At 43.4% G+C, this 20,483-nt stretch overlaps 2 protein-coding genes across 6 annotated transcripts in view; both read left to right on the top strand.

The window, feature by feature from the left end:
* eif4ba (eukaryotic translation initiation factor 4Ba) lies at positions 1-12,472 on the top strand. 2 transcript variants are annotated; one of them, XM_014408003.2, is made up of 15 exons: positions 1-125; positions 3,281-3,421; positions 4,585-4,790; positions 5,248-5,364; positions 5,482-5,536; positions 5,659-5,805; positions 6,230-6,352; positions 6,508-6,768; positions 6,881-7,142; positions 8,956-9,044; positions 9,138-9,399; positions 9,548-9,585; positions 10,652-10,781; positions 11,170-11,242; positions 11,331-12,472. In XM_014408003.2, the coding sequence occupies exons 1-15, from the start codon at positions 113-115 to the stop codon at positions 11,406-11,408; spliced, it is 1,995 nt and encodes a 664-aa protein (XP_014263489.1). In that variant the 5' UTR covers positions 1-112; the 3' UTR covers positions 11,409-12,472. The 2 variants fall into 2 exon arrangements, with proteins under 2 accessions (XP_014263489.1, XP_014263490.1); XM_014408004.2 differs by lacking the exon at positions 10,652-10,781.
* A 2,336-nt stretch (positions 12,473-14,808) lies between these two features.
* The window catches only part of LOC101467852 (tensin-2), a 36,105-nt gene continuing 30,430 nt past the window's right edge, over positions 14,809-20,483 (top strand). For 3 of the 4 annotated variants that reach the window (XM_004545147.6, XM_004545148.6, XM_004545150.6), the window contains exons 1-2: positions 14,809-15,024; positions 18,899-19,895. In XM_004545147.6, coding sequence (XP_004545204.2) covers positions 19,773-19,895 — 123 coding nt within the window. In that variant the 5' untranslated portion in view covers positions 14,809-15,024; positions 18,899-19,772. Of the gene's footprint in view, positions 15,025-15,342; positions 15,504-18,898; positions 19,896-20,483 lie in introns of those variants that run through there. The other variant, XM_076883882.1, reaches the window with a different exon arrangement.

A 20,483-nucleotide genomic window follows, 5' to 3' on the forward strand; every position in this document is an offset into this window, starting at 1 on the left:
GTCAGCAAGTAAACAAGGGAGGAGGCAAGGCTCTCGTGGACGACGATGCGCGCTCCCGATAATAAACCTCTGACGCCTTCATCCGGGAACTACTACGAACTCGCTCTCCAACATGGCGGCGTCAGGTGAGGTTTATGTGGGTGAGCGATCCGGGTTGGTTCGGGGGAGAATTTAAGAGGATTTTACTTCAATTCAACTTAACACGTGAAGTTTGATGGTTGTTTTTTCTTCGCTTTATCGCTCCGCGTCGTTGTCTCGTGTGTATAAAAGGGGTTCCCGGTTGTTTTGGGCTCGGTAAAGACGATACTGCCAGACATAGGCGAATGAACGGAGCAACGACTAGCATAAATGTGAACGTTGTAACCTCCCGAGAACTTGTAGCATTTACCTCTGGGCACGGTTACTGCGGCTGCTGAAGTCCGCTTTTGACTTTAAGCGTTGTTGTGCGCAGTGGACGTGGTTGACAGGCTGTGAAATGTTCGGAACTGCGTGCAGAGCTGGCACATTGTATGACCGTAGCGGGTTTCGCCGTGGCGCTCAGAGCAAGATAAGCGCCGGGCGCAAGCGCGATGTGTGGAGGAGGGGTCGGGCCGAGGAGTCCGGGCTGCCCGAGGAGTCTCCCCACGTGTGCAAGCGTGGCTGCCTGGTGTCGGTGTTTGATGAAATGGGGCAGCTGAGCCTGTTTTGGCCGCATTCTAAACACTTCCCTAGCTCCTTCTCAACTTTAAGCTATCTTTTTTCCCCCAGCCGGCCAAGTCCTGCGCGATTGATGGCGCACTTGGATCGTGGCGCTGCGACGCGAGCTAGGCCGTAAAACCTAGCCAGCTAAGCAGGGATACTTCCCCCGTCAGCAGTCCTTTGCTGACTAAGCCCGCATAGCCGCCAAGACAAAAGCGATCAGTGTATACGGCAAGCTAAAGACCCGTATAGTTACCCTAACAGTTTGACCGCGGGGTTGTAGTTTAAGAAGAAGACAGCTCCGCTGAAACTTAATGTTACGCAGCTCTTAGCTCACCAATGTCACATAAGTGAGGATCGCTGAGCAGGCTACCACAGCCAATATTTTTGCTTGCTGGTTTTGCAAAGTACAAGCGGTTATAGCCATTTCGATCAAACCTGACGGCCGTAAACAACAACTTAGTGTAATATTCTGGACCAGAGCTGTAAACAGTCTTTGTTGGTCTCTGCGTTTGTGTAGGTTTTGAAATAATGTGTGCAAAAGAATGTCCTGACAGCTGGGATTTTCACAATAAAGCTCCCAGCCAGCTTTCTCACCCCCTATTTTTTGTTTTTGTTTTTCCAAGTCAAAACCTGCATCATGAACTGTGTGCGAGCCCCCCTCCCCATCTCCCTTGGGGGCTGGTAACTGCTGGCACTGGGACACACTGTCAAGAATATTCTGTGGTCTGTGCATGATTCAGTCAGTCAAACCTCAAAAACGTGTTGCAGTAAGGTTGTTTTGAAATCGTTATGGTTCTCACCTGACTTGGAGCTAAACAGCCTTTTCTGGTCTGTTGCACAGTGACGGTTGGACAGGCTGACCACTCCCCATTCGTGTGTGTGCAGTTTTGGTTTTTTGTAGCAAAAGAAGTATTTGTTATCACACGCACACTGGAGCCTAGAGCAGGGCGATATGGCCAAAAATATTTATCACGATATATATTTGAAAATTTGCGATAACGATATAACCGACGATATAATTGATGCGAGACAAAATACAACTCCACAACATTACTAGCGCAAAAAGACAACCTTCAATTTATTTTCACTTAAACAAGAAGCTGGTTTTTATGTACATTAAAGCTTTATAAAAATGTAACAGTGCAAATGCAAATTCCTTGCTGAAAGTTTAACCAAAAGACATTTCCAGTAGAAATGGGCTGACATATCCTGAGCATAACCATGTATAATATCCACTGAAGTTAAAAAGCATTTTTCGGACCATAAGGTGCACGGGATTATAAGGCACATTAAGCGAAACAAAGCAGTCAGATGAATCAAACTTTATTAAACTCATTCTTCTTGCTTCCTCCACTTCTATACCATTGATTCATTAATGTTGAATTCTCTGGCAGCTGCTCTATTCCCATGTTGTTGCAGTATATTAATGACTAACCTCGAATTGTGGATGGATTATCTCAGTTGTTCTCCTGACTGAAGTTTGGTCCGTTTACAGTATCCTGCCATGCGATTGCATTTGTCTCTAACCATGAAGAACCTTCACGTTAACTTTTATAAGTGGAAAAGTGTTAGTGTTCATCCTCCAGCTTCACTGTTTATGTTATGCTAACATAGCTGTGTCGCTAGCGATCACGTAGCACATCATTATATACCAGCTAGCCCAATTTCAGTAACCCTACAAACGTCACTGCTGTTTAGTTTCCTGTCTTCATTTATGTTGGAAGTGATAGCAGAGCTGTACGTTTGATTTTTTTCAGAAATCTCTCAGTCAGAACATGCAATATCATGCTTAGGTAACTAGCGAAACTAGCGAGCTAACTTCCGCTAGCTTCTTGCTAACTTCTAACTCCGTTAAATGTAATACATTTTGTTTTCATGGATGCCTGGAAGTTAAACTTTATAGTTACACCTGGTAAAGCAGCAATGCTGATCGTTTTATTAAAGATGAAAGAATTTAGACAGTTTTTAACTCTCAGTGATGCTGCAGTGTTGTTTGACCTGAAACATACGGAGTTTAGGACCCAGATTACTCCCAGATTTAAGAGCATCTTAGTCCGACAAATACGACAATAACAACGGCCGCTTGCATGTTCTGCAAAAAAATGTGCTTTGTTGTGTATCTGACGGACAAACACCAAACCAGTTCCACATCACTGAAGTTGCACCATTTTTACAAACCAATTCTGGTTCATCTGTTTCACTCAACAATCGGCCATGTGCGTATGAAAACAAAGGCACTGCGCATGCGCGTTTTACTCATATTCTATCGCGATATTTCATTTTCCTATCGTTGCCTAACATTATACCGGTATTACCGTGAACGGTATAATATGGCCCAGCCCTACTGGGGCCCACTCTTATCTTGCTTGGTTGTACATCATCTCACTACTAAACCTTAAAAATAGTGTCACCATTTAAACAGCAGCTCTCATTTAAGGTAAAAACATTAGGTTTTGTTTTTTTTAAACTGTTGAGATGCTGCAGTTTCTGATAGTTTAGTCTGCAGGTATTCCATATGTTACTTTGTAAGTTACTTCCATAGAGAGACGTCCACAATGGGCAAGGTAACCATGACTTACTCTTGTGTTCTTCCCTACAGCTAAGAAGAAGAATAAGAAGGGGAAGACCCTCACTTTGACTGACTTTCTTGCGGAGGACAGTGGAGGCAGCAGCGTCGCCCCCAGCTATCCGACCAAGTCCACAAGCTGGGCGGATGAGACTGATGACCTGGACGGAGATGGTGAGCACACACTGAAATGCACACAGTGATCGGAATATCTTAGCAGCGTTTCACAACAGTAGGTGAACTAAAAAACGGTCTGCATTATGTTTCTTGGTAACGACTGTTTAGCTCTACCTTTTCCCCTTAACTGCAAATTCAAAACCTCTGAATTGGAGGCTGCAGTGTTTGTCTGAGCTATTTGCATTTGAAGAAGCAACCTGCCGGAGTGATTTGTGGTAACAAAATGGTCAGTGTAAGTCAGGTTAGCTATGCAATCAGTAGGCAGAGATATCCTTTTAATTGCATAGCTGTTGATTCAGTCACATGTTTTAAAGGAGATATTATGTATGACAAGCCAGTCTCAGTGGAAATGCCCTGAAAGCAATTACTGTAGTAAAATCGGTGTGCTCGCTCTCTCTTGTTCAGAAGATCTTTTAGATTCGTTGGGAAAATTGAAGAATGTGGTCAAACTGGCGATTCTAGTAACACATGTAGTCGAACATGTGGCAGGATGTGAAATGTGCTGCAGAGTGTTTAAATGAAAATGAGCTGGGTGAGATATGAATAGATATGATATGCAGATATAAATGTCTTGTAATACAAGGGTGATAACACTAATCCAAGCTGGGGGTAGTTACATGAGGCATGTATTTTATTTATAAGAAAGTATTAATTAACATATTTACCAAGTCAAAGTTTGGTTTTTATGCAGCGTCAGTGGCAATGCCCTGTTTGTTTGTATGTTAATTGTTCCAGCTTCTATGTTGAGACTAGGCTATCTACACCATACCTGAGTGTGTGTGACCCTTAAACTCCAGTTTGTGTGACTAATGTGATTGCTGTACACCATATGAGGGGCGTTTGTTTAGAAAGAGAGGAGCTGAGATGATGAGACAAACTGATGCGTAGTCGAGTCTGGATCATTAAGGGGAATGCAAACGCAGGCCAGTTTGCGCAAGCACTGTAGCAGGCAATGGCACCTAATGTTTGTTTTTTTCTTAAGTGTTTGCATTATGTAAAACGGTGATCTCTATGCAATGAGCTCTCTTGTTTTCTCACAGGTAACCCTAGTATAGGTAGCTTCTTCTTTTTTTTCTTTTTTTTTTAAGTGAAAGCATTTCATGAATTTAGGAAGCTCAAATATTAGCTTTTATTTGAAGATTCCTCCAATGTCTCTGCAGTCTCGACTTCCTGGCACACGGAGGAGGACACGTACAGGGCACCACCCATCGACCGCTCCATTCTGCCTACAGCGCCTCGCTCAGCTCGCGAGCCCAATATTGACCGGGCCAGGCTCCCCCGCAGCCCGCCATACACCGCCTTCCTGGGAAACCTGCCCTATGATGTCACTGAGGACTCAATCAAAGACTTCTTCCGCGGCTTGGCAGTAGGTTTAGCAAGATATACACACAGCCATCACTCATAATTGTATATAACAGCCAAGGCAAATAACATTTAGGATGCCAGCAGTTCTGTGTGTGTTGGTTTTGCAGTTTCAGTTACATTTCAGGTTCTCAGATCATCACTTTAAAGTTACACGTGTGGCTAATTTCTGAAGTTTCAGTCCACATCTACGTGGGGCTGTCCACACAACAGCAAGATTGAATTTGCATTTTAAAAAAGAACAGGATGCAGAGGTCCACTTTGTTATTCTGTTTGTTTTCACACTTGTTCCTCAACGTGTCACATCAACGACACAAAGTTTTTGTTGTTGTTGTTGTTGTTGTTTTCTGTTGTTATTTTGCATTTTGAAAACTTGGGTAGTGTGTTTCTGTTGTCATGAGTGTAATTAGAGCGTTATGTTATTAATCAATGTGTTTCACTTTAACTGTCTCTGTGTCCAGATCAGTGCAGTGCGTCTGCCTCGAGAGCCCAGTAACCCAGAGAGGCTGAAAGGCTTTGGTTATGCTGAATTTGACGACGTAGAATCCCTCCTCAGGGCTCTCAACCTCAGCGAGGAAGTAAGAGAACCTGAAGTTGGAAAAGACACAATTAAACAGTCTGAGACTTTCACCAAAGTGCAGGAAGGATCAGTAAATAATAGTTGTAACAAACTACTTCTTTGCTCATGCCAACAGAACCTGGGCAACCGCCGGATTCGTGTGGATATTGCAGACCAGTCAAATGATAAAGGTACACTTTTATTCCTGGACATTTTGATCATCTCTGCCTCTGCAGTCACGCGCCGCTCCATTGCCCTCGTTGAAGTGTTCGATAATTTAACACAGCGTCTCCTCTCCTTCTTCACATCTCAGAAAGAGACAGCGGACCTATGGGTGGTCGAGACCGAGGTGGGCGAATGGCTGACATGGGTCCTGACAAGACAGACAGTGACTGGAGAGCTCGACCAAGTGCGGATGCTGATGATGGACCTCCCAGGAGAGATGATGCCTTCGGAGACAGTGAGTCTAATATGCTTCTGCTGGAGCTTTATCACGATAGCATAAGATTCCCTCTAAAGACAAAAATATACCTAAATAAACAAACAGAAAAACAGAATGCTTTGAGACTATTTTTTTCCCCATTTCAGTTTCACAAATTGAAGCATGAAAGTTTAATTTGAGTATATTGACTGAACTAATTAATTACAGCAAGTCCATTAAGTGGCTTCTTTTGCACTATTTTGTGAAACCTAGCCTTAGCTTTATGTCACAGCCCTGGTTTTCAGCTTTCAAACTGAGGAGCAGGTGTTTTTTTTGTTTTTTTTATTATTATTATTATTTCTTTGTCTTTAATTTTGAATTGTTTATATAAAATACCTGTGTGGTAACACCATCCAATCAGCTGTTCAGTGTGTCACGTCCCATTACTTTCGACCTAATGCAGGATCACGTGACCGTTACGAGTCTGATCGTCACAGAGATGGCCAGCGGTGGGACAGTGATCGTAATGAAGGAGGTCGTTACCGGGATCGCTATGACAACAGGGACCGCAGAAACAATGATGGAGGTTTGTTTGTATAAGTTCTGGAAACTGCTTCTTAGGCACAAGATCCAGATTACTTTAACATTCTGATCCCAAATAAATCTTTATTTTTTGTGGTTGTATTTAGTGTTTACAGCGTTCTGTTTTCACGTTTCTTTTTTGGTCTGCTGTCTGTGTAGGTTTCGACTCTCGTAGTGGTGGAGGAGGTCGTCGTAACTTTGGTAGTGGTTTCCGCCGTGATTATGATGACAGTCAGGGTAGCAATGATCGCTACGGGGACCGGGATCGTTACGGAGATCGAGATCGTTACGGGGACCGGGATCGCTATGGGGACAGGGATCGTTTCGGAGACCGGGATCGTTTCGGAGATCGAGATCGTTACGGAGAACGGGATCGTTACGGGGACCGTGAAGACCGGCACGACAGGCGTGAAGAGAGGGGTGAGATTTCATTGTATAAATCCTATCCTTTGTCAATATTCTTAATTTTCAGGAAAAATCTTGTTAAGTTGTGCATTTGTGACGTATGTACTTTCATCTTTTCCAACCCTAGCTCCTCAGCAAAGACCCAAGTTGAACCTGAAGCCTCGTAGTGTACCTAAAGAGGAGGAAAGCGCCGGCAGTGGTGGCACTTCACCTGCTGCCACTTCAAGCTCAAGCAGCAGGGCCTCGTCCATCTTTGGCGGAGCAAAACCCGTTGACACAGCAGCAAAGGAGAGGGAGGTGGAGGAGAGGCTGAAGAAGGAGGAGGAGAGACTGCAGAGACAGCTGGAGGAGGACAAAGGCAGGGGACCGGACAGAAAGATGAGGGACAGGTGAGCGGGGAGGCTGATGAGTAATGTTTGAATGTAGTAGTATTGTACATTTATTACACCATTAAATTTTCTGCCTTTTTTTTTTCTCAAGCACAAGTAAATTAGATCTAATGCAGAAATGGGAGAGCGCCTTTTTTATTTTCAAATGTTAATGATTAAGTGTTTAATGCTGACGCATCCTGTGGAGACTTGTACAGCTTGTACAAGCCCTTTGCAGCCAGAGTCTCTGTTAAATGGACTGATGCTCAAAGTGCTTTTCTGCTGCTTTACCCCAAGCCTCATTCACACACATTCATACAAGTGCTTTCTTTAACTTAACATTCATGCAGATGCACCGGGAGCACTTTGGGGTACAGTACCTTGGAGGAGCCAGGCATAGACCATCGATCCTGGCAATTAGTAGAGCCACAGCCGTTGTCGCTGTTGCATTAGAATCCTTCACTTCTGTTTTTGCAGCCATCCATCCATTTTCCTCCGCTAATCCGGGGCCGGATCGAGAAGCCCAGACCTCCCTTTCCCCAGCAACCTCCTACAGCTTGTCCGGGGGAACACCCAAGCGTTCCCAGGCCAGCTGAGAGTTATAGTCTCTCCAGCGTGTCCTGGGTCTGCCCCGGGGCCCCCTCCCGGTGTGACATGCCCAGAACACCTCGCCCAGGAGGCATCCTTGTCGGATGCCTGAACCGCCTCAACTGGCTCGTTTCGATGTGGAGGAGCAGCAGCTCTACCCTATCTCTAAGGGAGAGGCCAGCCACCCTTCAGAGGAAGCGCGTTTCTTCCGCTTGTGTCTGCGATCTTGTTCTTTCGGTCACTACCCACAGTTCGTGACCATCGGTGAGGGTAGGGACGTAAATTGACCGGTAAATTGAGAGCTTCGCTTTTACACTCAGCTCTCTCTTCACCACAACAGACCGGTACAGCGTCCGCATCACTGCAGCCGCAGCACCAATCCGTCTGTTGATCTCCCGCCCCCTTCTCCGTCACTTGTGAATAAGTTCTTGCAGCTCAGTTTAATTTCTGAGATGTTTATGGCATGTTTATAAGATCTGCCTACAACTTGACGGACACTCAAAGCCTCATCTTGTGATTCTTGAAGAGTTCATGGTAGATTTCTGAGATGTTCTTTGGTTCACTGTTCTGTTATAGCTGCAACTCGCCTTTCACGTTGGTCTTGATTTGACTGCTTGACATTTACATCCAGAATTTTCAGATGTTTGTCTGTGTAATCAGTAAGTTAAGGCCTAACAAGTTGCTCAAGTTTTTACATAGTAGCAGTTCCAAATATTTGCATGTTACACTTTTTAAAATCTCCTCGAAGGTAAAAACAGCAACTGATATTTTTAATATCTGTTTGCAGCAGGGTTTGTGTTCACGATTGTCCACTGCAAAAATCTGCTAATCATGTCATTTGCATAGAGCAGAACTGTGAGGGCTGAACTCTTGCTCTTGCTTTACGATTGGTCGGGTCGTCACATTGCACTCGAAACAGTCCGTCTCAGATGCCCCACAGTCTCTGCAAAAACTCAGAAACTTGTTTGCTTGGCCTTTTCCGTGTTTTACCCTGTTTTGCTTAAACCCTGTTACCCCATTTGCAGTTTACAATCAGCTAAAACATGTCTTAAATTTTGTTTAGTTTTAGTGTTGCAGTGTTTCAACTGTCCTTCCCCTCATGTGGTGTGAGCACTTTGTTTGAGTAGCTACACTGAAACAAAGTGCTTAAAATAGTGGTTTGGGTTTCAGACATCAGTGGTTTGATTTGCATAATGTACCCAAAGGTCTAAAGGAAAGAAAATAAAGATTTTCTTTTTGCTTTTAGGGACCCGAGCTGGCGCAACGAGGAATCTCATACTGAGCGATCCCGCACAGGAAGTGAGTCTTCACAGCAAGGAAGCACTTCTGGAAGAGGTGGGATGTTTCTTCACTCGCTTCCTTTCTTCTTCTCGAGCTCTCCTTCGTCTTTGTCCTACTTGGGACTGAAACACTGCCTTCTCCCACTAGGGTCACGGTGTCGAGATAGCGAGCGCTCCGGTGAGAATGAGGTATTCAGCGGGGTAGAAGGTGGCTCCACTTCCCCTGGGTCCTCATCCCGGCCCCCCTCCACCAGCTCTTCTAAAGAGCCATTGAAGGTGATGCCTGCACCTCCTCCCAAGGAGAATGCATGGGCCAAGAGAAGTGCAGTCAGCACAGGCTCTAATGAGGGCGATGGTCGAGCTCCGACCTCCCCGGTCTCCCCAGGCGGTTCAGCTCCTCCCAAGTTCAGGTGAGCACTCACTGAATGAAGCCTGCAATGTTTAAATTCTGCTCTTGAATGAATGAATGAGTAGATTGTAGTAGATTGAGTAATTGATGCTCTGAATTCCCTACAGCCTTAATATACTTTGCCTTGACTGTTCCTCCTTTCCTTTTAGCTCCTCAAGTTCTGCAGATGAAAGAGGATCTGGAAAGGGTAAGTGCTAAACACAGTGGGATTTCCCCCACTCCGAAAACAAGTTACCAGGGTGTCTCCATCGATTACCTAATGAAGAAATCTTAGAAAAGCACAATCTGACTGAAGAAGTGAAGCAGAAACAGTATATTGCATGTCTTAATTGAATACAGTGAGTAATCCATCTCATTCCATGCTGGAAAAGTAAACTTTGTCACACACTTGCGTTTGGTTAGGTCTTCCAGTCAACGAGGTGATATTAGGAGTTGTGTTTTGAGTTTCCTGTCCCCTTTGACTTGTCTGGCTCTTCTCGACATCATCAGTGTATGGTGCACTTAATCAGCTTCAGCTGTATTTGCCCATCTGTGCTCTGAGAAACAAAAAAAGCACAAAAAAACAGCTGAAGCATTTGCACGTGCTTATAGAGTACATCTTGTAAGTATTGGCGCCTGAAAGGTGATGACAGAGTGATTTTTCAAATTCTTGAGTGGTCCAGGAAAAAGAGCTGGGAACTTCTTTTTGTTTTGTTTGTTTGTTTCTGTAGACTGTGAAAAGCACAAGATTCTCAGAAAAAGGAAGTGGAATAGTTCAGGACTTCATTTGTTGTCGTGCAAATGCTTTGTTCATGCATTTAGCAGATTTCCTTAGAAAGTGTTTCATCGATTCACTTGCTCACTTACCATATGTGGTGTGCAGCTTTTATCTGTGCTTTCCACACTTACTAGAAATTGTGCTGAACGCATTTGTCAAAGAGTCTTGCTAGGAGCGGGTCCTGCTCAGAACGTGCATGCCGAAACACTACAAGAACAATAATATCTTCATGGCTGTGGTGCCACAAGGTGGCTCTCACTATTTTCTACAGTTTTGGAACCTTTTGGCACATTTTGCAAGCCGGCATCAGATTTCTCAGAGGCCCGTTCTTGTAGTGGGGGCAGTTGTGCACCTCTCATTTGGCCCTATATCAGTGACTAACACATTTTGAATCCAACCAAAGTAGCTGTTTATGCTGCAGTGCGTTGAGAGTGTAGTCTACTGTACACCGTCCACCAAGCCCCCCTTGACTCAACTGTCTGGCTTCTTCTTTAAGATGAGAACAAGGCTGATGGTGTGCGTCGGGACCGGGGGCCCCCACGAGCACGAGGGGGGCCTGCAGGGCCTGGAGCTGGGCGGGGGCGAGGAGAGGGGCCCAACAGAGACCGAAGGAAGGAGGCAGACAGGTTAGCAACTGCAAAGTTCTTAATGAGACAGGGAGGATATTTTTCAGGCATCTGTGCTCGGGTTACACAACTGATGGTGCTTTGTGGTTTGTTTTTTCATTTTTATTTTTTTTGTGGGTCACTGGGAAGACAGGGTTTCCTGGTGTGCACATGAATGCTTTATCTGTGCTACACCAAATCATCATGATCCCCATATTGTAGCACAAGAAATAATTCATGTCAGAACTACATGAATCAGAACTGAAATTTCTGAAATGGCTGTTAATCTTCAGAAGACGAAAACGAGCAGATTCCTCTTTATTTATTTTCACCTGTGGCCATTAAAGGTTTCGCAACTAGTTTTTTAGTACAGATACTTCCTAACGTCAGCATTCACTCTGACCTTTAGAAAGGACAACAGAAGAGACCGAGACTCCAGACCACCCCCAGAGCCAAAGAAATACGAAGAGACCCCAACCCCCGTAAGTCCTGTAGCTCAGCCACATCAAAATTTGTGCAAAGTTGCACTGTGCTGTCAAAGTACTGATTATTTTTCTTATTTTGTTGCAGAAGTTCAGCTCAGCCAGTAAGTACGCCGCTTTGCTAATGGATGGTGACCAAGGAGAAGACGCAGATGACGCCGATTAGAGGGAAAACAACGAGATGCAGAGAAAGCGATGAATGCAAGAAGAAAAAAATAATAATCTCACATAGCGTATGGGAAAAAAAAAATCTCCTCACATGGATGTGGCTCCTGGGAAGGGAGGGGGAATCATCACCCCTCTCTGTTTTCCTCCTACAAACCTGTCCTTTAATTTCAAACCATTCACCCATCCCTCCTCCCCCTGCTCCACCTTCAGGACTCTTCAGGTTCTAAAGAATAGTCACATACTGGACTTGTTTTAAATGGAACAAAGGAATACATGACACATGAAAACGTGATGGAAAAGATTGAATTAATTGTAATAAATAAATGGAAAAAGTGGGGAAAAATGATTTTTGTATATTTGTGGATCACAGGCGCATCTAATGACTGAAGATGGAGCTTATAAACGTGTTTTGGTTTTTTTTTTCTCTCTCTCCTTTATTGACTTTTTAGAAATGCAAAACATCATTGCAAGCCCTTCTGTATACGTTATTAAATAATTTGATGTTATAGAGTATTTAAAAAAAAATATACAAGTGTACTGCTGAAATTTGAAAATCCTGTTTTCCAGTACTCATTATCAAGAGCATTGAGACAAAACCTGCTAATTTAAAAATTTTCCAATCATGTGATTCACCATTCAACAAATAAGCTGGTCGATGGTGTTAACAAAAGGATTCCCAAACATATTTTTGCAGGATTTATATTTTCACAGTTGCAGGGAAGGAAGGAAGAAAGAAAAAAGCCACCACACAATTTTACCGTGAGAATCAATTAAGTGCCATTATTACAATCCCCATCATTGTACAGATGTCCCTCTGTTTCTATACCTTAGAATTAGACCAGTTAAATGCTCATGGTACTCCAGTATCCAGTCAAGTTAACAGATCTGTGTAAATCATTCATTGCCCCTGAAGGAGTACAAATCTATGGAGAAAGGGTGGATTTGCTTGGGGGGGGTTGTTCATGAGGTTATATGAACCTGTCTTCCAATTTGTAATAAATTGGGGTCATCATGTGAAATCAAATAGTATGATTATTAAAGTTCTAATGTGGGAAAATGCAACTCCTCCCTGCTGCCTTTTGTTATGCTGAATGGGCAGCACATACTCTCGTAACACCTGCGGGATTTACCATCACCCGTGAAAACACGGTCGTCTATATGCTGAGTTGCTTCAACCAACTTTCTGCTCTCCCAGTGTGGTCTGTGAGGCATAAGATTTCCTCAGTTTTTCTTCAGACTCGGGGCCCCCTGCTGAGGCCCCGGCTCCTGGTGGCAGCTGGTTAGGATCCTGCTGAGCTTTACACCCACCCACCCTCCTCCACACACAGGAGGTGCGCATTTTAATGCAAGAAGGCATTTCTCAGACTCTTCAAAGCAAACCATTCTTTGCAGCGGATATCGGAAAGAATACTGATTGACACCAAGGGTGTGTGTTTAGGCACGTGCAAATTATGTCTTTTAAATATTTATGAGGCAAAAATAGTGGCCATGATGTAGCAATGCCAAAGCTGGGAAGCAGACATGGAAAGCAACGCAAGTGTTTGTGTGTGTGCATGAACACACTCCACATTACTTCGATCATTATAAAGCCTAGATAAGAAAGAATTACAGAGAAAAAATCCCGAGTTCGAATCGGGATGTCCTCCCTGTGACTGTGGGTTCTCTCCAGGTACTCCGGCTTTCTCCCACAGTCCCAAGAGATGCTTATCAGATTAAACAGTGATTCTAAATTGGCCATAGATGTGAACATTTGTGTAAAAGCCATGTGACCGATCAACAGCCTATTCAGGGTGTACATCCCACCCCCCACCAATAACAGCTGGGATAGGCTTACAGCATTGGACAGTATGATTTCAGTGTTTTACATTTGAAAACTATAAGGAGAAGCGTCATTATCCTCTTTAAAGGTCATCCATGGATTCAGGTTTCACATACAAAATGCGACTTTTAAAATATTAAACATTGATTTCAATCAATAATCATTCACATTTATAAAGCGCTTAATAGTGCACCAGCTGCAACATGAGATTAATGCTTAAGCGTGCATCCTTCAGAGCAAGGGTCTCAAACTATATAGATGTGAAGAAATATGATGCAATTTGGCCCTTGAAGTTAGTTCTTTTGTTTGTTGTTGAAGGCAATTTTAAAATAAATTGTTTAAAAAGCAAAAAAATGATTTAATATGAGGGCAATATGAGCAGAGAGCACAAACATGTTGAGGGATTGTCTGTGTTAGTTCAGTGAGATAGTTACTTGTAAAGAAAACATTTTTCACTAGCAGTCAAAAACTAATGTGTGCACTTAGTCTGCATTTTTATTTAGATACGAACAAAATGATAGCAGAAGTGCCGCCACATGTCTGGCCAGAAAGAGAGGACTAATGTGTCTATTTGGTAGCTCAATGAAAGGCTTCAGTTAGTTAAGAGTGAGGAAAAAAACTGCCTTCACGTTTGTAGTTGTGTCCTGTTGTACAATATTTGTAATTTTAAAGAAACAAACAAAACTCTACATTTTCAGAAATATTTGCGGGTGTTTTCTTGTTTGTTTGTTTTGTACTACTTGAACACTAAAGTGGCCCTCCACTGAAATGAGAGTGCAGTTAATTTAAGTTTGAGACCCCTGATTTAGATCAAACACTTTTTGTAATAGTGTTATTTTAATTGTCTCTCAGCCATAAAAGGCTGATGGGGTATTGTCGCCACCCCACCGGGACATCCAAATTTGTGAATGTGACAACTTCAGAACAAGGCGACGTAGGATTTTGAAACTTATACAATATGTGCGTCTACTAAAGATCTCTGTCGAGTTTGAATATCAGTGTCCTCGACCTCAAGGTCAAAGGTCACGTTTTCTGAAAATCTTGTGAACACATCAAGAAAGATACCATAGGTGCATCAACTGGGAGAGTGAGGGGTAGCATATTATTTATATGAACTGCAGTGCTGTTCCTTTTACTTGGGTAAAGATCTGAGTGCCCTTTCATTGTGGTACTCTGTTTCAGTGAAAATAGTTTTAACATGAGCATTGGGGAAAACAGTGTTTTTTACAATAACCTGTCCTGTTGAGCAGTTTTAGCGAGCAGAATCATGGTCTGAGTGCTTTGTTGTGCTGAGATGGGGAAGACAGAATATCAACCAAAAGTTAAAATGTTTTCAATTTATTTACATGTCACTGAGTGAAATATATGTGAGTGAAATTTAAATGACCATCAGACACCCTTGATCTGGAGCTCTGTGCAAGATCTTAGCTCATGGAGCTAATGGTGGATCAGTCCAAAACTTGGAACTTGATCTGAAGGCAGCTGGAACCACAGTCACACCTGGTAAAACTCTACATCGTAATCAGTGTTGGGACTAACGCGTTAACTACGTTATTATTGTGGTAACGAGCACGGTAACTAGTTATTATGCCAAAACCGGGAACGCGTTACTCGTTACTGGGATTTAGATAGGCTCGTTATTCGTTACTTCGTGTGGTGGCTATCGCGGAGCTTCCACAGATTCAGTAACATTAGCAAGTGGTGGAGGCCAGCAGGTGGATGAAGGAAAAGGGAGGCAAGGGGAGAGACCCGAAGCGGCCGCTGGTCCGAGAGTGTCAGGTGAACTGAACTTCAGGTAAGAAGTTATAACCTGCAGTCCATCTGGGTCAGATATGAACCAAGTTTAGGTGGAGTTTATTTTCGTTATGCTGACTTTTTCGTACTGCGTGCTAGCTAGCATGACGGAGTTTCTATCCGGTTGTTCAGTGATGACGCGACGAATCCTACTTCCGGGTCTAAAGTAGTCTGCGTTTAATATGGCTTTTGTGTTGTTAACATGTTTAATGTTATGTATTTTCTTCTATTTGATCTCAAAAAGCTCCTAAAACAGTCAGTGATCACTGTTGACCTCCCTCGTCTTTTATTACCGCTAATCATTTAATTAAGCTCAGTTTTTAAAACCTTAGGATGTAACTACAGCCCAGCCCATGCAGCAGTATATGAATGACTAACCTCGTATTGTGGATGGATTATCTCAGTTGTTCTCCTGGCTGAAGTTTGGTCCTTTTACAGCCATGCGATTACATTTGTTCCTGACCACCGAGAACACTCACGGTAACTTTTATCGAGTGGAAAAAAAGTTTGTTTGTTTATATTATGCTAACATAGCTGTGTCGCTAGCGGTCACGTAGCACACCATTATATACCAGCTAGCCCAACTTCAGTAACCCTACAAACGTCACTGCTGTTTAGTTTTCTGTCTTCATTTATGCTGGAAGTGATAACAGAGCTGTACGTTTTAATTTGTTTCCAAAACCCCGCAGTCAGGACATGCTATATTATATTTAGATAGAAGCTAGCGAGCTAACTTCCTACTAACTTCTAACTCCGTTAAATGTCATAAATTCCGTTTTCATGGATGCCTGGATGTTAAACTCAATTGTTACACCTGGTAGAGCAGAACGCTGATCATTTTATTAAAGATGAAAGACTTTAGACAGTTTTTCAACTCTCAGTAATGCCACAGTGATCGTTTGATATATGGACCTGCAGCGGAGTTTAGACCCAGACACGGCTAGTGACGTCAGACTGAACAACCGGATAGGGTTGATCTGATATCCTCGTGTTGGTGTTGTTCCCAGATCATCATACTAAATGTTGTTGCAGGATCAACATTGCATGTGACCAATCAGAATGTTGTGACGTCATACTTTTGCGACTTCGGGAAAAACCGGCTTAAAACAAAAAACTGTACTTAAGCTGCGTGAAACCGCCTCTGTCCGCCGATCAACGGACCCTGACCCTAACCCTAACCGTAACCCTTTAATAAACAGTAAGCAGAATTGATATTGTCCTTGCAACATTGGAATTTCATAAATGCACGAATGGCTTGGCGCGCAAAGGAATAACGTCACAACAATGTGATTGGTCACTTGCAATGTTGAACCTGGAACAACATTTTCATGATGGTCTGGGAACAACACCAACACGAGGATATCAGATCATCCGTTTCGATACAGCTGGGTGGGTGCTATGTTACTGATGTTGAACTTTATTTTGTTCATAAGGTTAATTATTAGAGTTGCCAACCGTCCCGTAAAAAACGGAATCGTCTGGTATTCAGAGAAAATATCATGCGTTTCGTATTGAGGTGAAAAGGAACACAGTTTATGTTTCAGCTACAATGAAAAAGACACAAAGCTGGAGTTATTCTGTGTTTACGCTGCACAGCTGCCTCTTCTTCTCTCATCCTCTCACCCTCCCTCTCCTGTTTCTACTTCAATCATGAAACCGATCAATGATCAGCTGATCGGCTTTTCTCTCTTGTTTATTTATCGCCCACTTTGCGCCAGAAAGAGGAAACCAGCAGATGTCGCGCTAAACAACAGCAGCACGTTTAAGCTTGATCAGCTGTTGTTAGAATTTATTTAATATTAGTTTCTAGTATCAGCTGATGTTGGCTGGAGCCACAGCTGTAAACCTGCTGGTCATGATATCGGTTTGGTTATGTGATGAGAGGGAAACATGAAGATGAAACCAGGAGATGTCCTTACTGAATCATCAGAGCTGTGATGAAGAAACAGGTTTACCTTTTAGGTGACATGAATGAGTTGAAGGGAAGTTATGAACTGTTTCTGAGAGACAAATAACACCAGGATCCTTTTCTAAGTAGCTGACAGCTGGTAACTGTGCAGGGGCGGGTCTAGCAAAGTGTTGCCAGGGGTCCATGTAGGGCATTAAAAGGGAAAGGGGGGCACAAAGAAATACTTTCTTATTCTCTAAAATGTCTCACTTTTAAAAAAATAATTATCTGAGTCTTACAACAAACGATTGATAGATTGATGCATATATACCATCAGAACAGTGTACATCACTGTCACAACAGCGTTTGTTTTCATTCAAAGGTTTTATGATTTTTCCTATAATGGTGGGCCGGTCTCTAGTCGAAATGCCCGGGACGATTTTTTTGTCCCAGTCCAGCCCTGTATGCAGCTCATCTTCAGTCTGGTGTTACCTACATCTTCCTATTCAGAAGGCAGAATTTCCGAGTTCTGAGTACAATCGAAAGCACCACGACTGCAGTTTTTGTGTTGGATGTAAAAAGCAGGCTAGGATAGAATCAGGCGTGGGATTTCTCTCGTGGAAATGTGCACATTATTTTTTCCTTTCTATTGGTAGGTGGCACAGTGCACTTGTGGCAAGTAAGCAAGCTAGAAGACTGGCAAAGTTATGGAAGAAACACATTAACAAGAGAATTCTGAGTAAAACCAAAGTTACTTTCCCTAGTAACTAGTTACTCTGAAAGTAACGATTAACTTGAAGTAACTGAGTTACTTTTGATAGAAGTAACTAGTAATGTAACTAAGTTACTAATTTAAAGTAACTTACCCAACACTGATTGTAATAGACTGAAATCGTGGTACGGTCCCCCTTCTCAAGAAGGCAGTTGTACAGGTTCATCTTAAGTTTGCTAATGAGCATCTAAATCATTCAGGAAAGATTTGGGAGAAAGCAAAATGTGTAAAATCCTCCTTCCTTCAGTCAGAACACTGAAGATGGCATCAAAGGAGTGGCTAAAGAGGAAGCACATTAAGGTCATGGAGTGGCCTAGCCAGTCTCCAGACTTCAGTTCGATAGAAAATCTGTGGCAGAAACTGAAGCTTCGAGCTGCCAAGTTTCTGTAAAGAGGACTGGACCAAAATCCCTCCTGAGATGTGTGCAAACCTGGTGACCAACTACAAGAAAGATCACACCAACAAGGATTTCTCCACCAAGTACTAAATGATCAAATACTTATTTCACTCGTTGACATGCATCTATTTATAACTTTTGTGTAATGTGTTTTTTTCTGGGTTATTGGTTGATATTCAGTATCTCCCTTTTAACATGAAACTACCATAGAAGTCAAAGCATGTTCATTTCTTTGAAAGCGAGCAAACTTACAAATAGGTCAAGTAGGTGATCAAATACTTGTATCCCCCACTGTATCCACACATAACCAGCCCCCACACCTGTCGCCATGACAGTTAAGAGGATGGCACACACAGGAGGGTCCTCCATACCCTTTTCCACTTCACACCACAAAATGACCGAGGTTCATGTCCACACGTTAAGTTTTCAAAGAAAGCTGCCTTGATTTTATCTGAATTTATAGCATACAGCTTTTAATCTCTCACTATCACTGATTTCTTCTCACTGCTGCTGTAGATGCTGATGATTTGATGCCCAATTTAGCTCCCGGCCACAGATTTGTCTCACATTTAAACCAAAGACTGCTTTGTACAGCCTAACCAAGCCCTAAAAATGTGGCTTTAAAAAGAGTTTATTGTTGAAGCTTTTCCCCTCCCAACTGCAAAAACCCCCAGATTGAAGCAGTATTTTGTCTGGGGAGCCCAGTTTGAGGATTACAGTTGTGTGTGTGTGTGTAACAGAAAGAGAGAGCTGTAGTCTGAAGGAATGAACACAGATCTAAAATTTAAGCACAGAATGTGTCATTGTTTTAATTTCAGTGGAGAGAGAGAGCTGCATCCAAGTGAGGAAATAAAGCGAGGTCGGTGATGATGTCATTTGTCCTGTCAAACAAGGAGGTGAAGCTGATTACGTTTTAGGCTACATAAACGCCCATGGGACACGCCGAGATAGAAGACTTTTCCTCGAAACAATGCGGAGAGGGAGAAGAGTGATCAGTGCTATCAAGCCAGCAGTTAAGTTCTCATGAGCAAAGCCACAGAGACCAGAAGGATGACATGTGTGAAAGAGGTTCAAACTAATCACTCTCCCATGAGGAAGAGGAGCGTGAGAGGAGCTGCAGTAAAGCCAAAGCATAAGGGAAGGGTTTGACATCAACAAGCCAAAACAGCTGCCCCCTTCTCCCGCACAGCAAGGGAGGGAGAGAGAGAGAGACAGGGAAGACTGGAGGGTCTGTAAGTGTAGAGCACAAGACATTTGAGGGTCTGTAAGCTGGAGAGAAGGAGTTATTAGCAAGTGGAAACGGTGGAGGGGGGCGGGAGGGAAGAGAGAGGCGGTGAGTGTATGCTTGTATGTTTTCAGAGTGAAGATAGTCAGAGAGCAAGGGGCGCAGGGGGAGTGTAAGGGGATGCGGGTTGAAGGGTAGGTTCTTGGTGACAGAGGGAGAAAGAGCGGTTGTAAGAAGAGAAGTCAGGGGGTGGAAAGTTATCTGGGGTGGGTTTCGAGGCAGGGTAAGCCGTCAGAGGCGAAGAACAGAGGTGTGAGGAGTCGCTGAGAAGGACGGAGGAACATGCTGGAGAACAAGAAGAGAGAAAACATGAAGTGCTGAAAGGGGTGGAAGAGAAGAGGAAATCACTCGCGAGGAGCTGAGGAAATTTAAAGATTAGAGGTGCAAGAGGCGTGTTTGCTGCAAGAATGGGGTGCATTCACAGTACGAGCACTGTGGGGATACAAAAGCACGCACATGACACAGAAACTGGAGGAATCCCTGTGAAGGCAGACCCTGAGGTACCTCCTGAAATCCTTCAGCTTGCTGAGGTAAGTGAGTAACCATCAACACGCTGGTTGTGCACAGTTCCATCCTCAAACGTGTGCAGTTTGAAGATAAACACAAAGTAAAATCACAGGTCATTAGAGATCAGCTGTTAAAGTCAGTTTGAAACACTCTAGCTCTCACTTTACATCCACAGCACCCGCTCGATCTGCTTTGCCATTTGACTCAGCAGCAGAGGCTGAACTTATACACTCATCACATGCTTGATAACAACCAAAGGAATCCAAAGAATTGCCACTGCGTTTCCAAATTAGACGAGGCCTGGACTCCAGAGCTGCTCTGTCTCTCTTATGAAATATTCCAGCAGCACATCATAAACAGAAGTGTGCATACCGAAGGGATCAAAGTGTTTGGCATGTTCCTTTTAGACCTCTCTCAGAAGCTTGTGAGCTAAGAAAGCTAATAAACTGTAAACTAAAACCACAGTCATCAACAGTGAACCAAGAAAAAAGGGGGGTATGCAGAGCAGCGGAAGGGAGGATTCATGCGATCGCTGTTAAATGATGTTCCTCGGGTATCAAAGGTTCAGGAGGAAGTGGTATAAGTTACTGTCTGGTTTTGACCCACCGCCT

This window comes from Maylandia zebra, linkage group LG5, assembly GCF_041146795.1.
Source record: "Maylandia zebra isolate NMK-2024a linkage group LG5, Mzebra_GT3a, whole genome shotgun sequence".
NCBI lineage: Eukaryota > Metazoa > Chordata > Actinopteri > Cichliformes > Cichlidae > Maylandia > Maylandia zebra.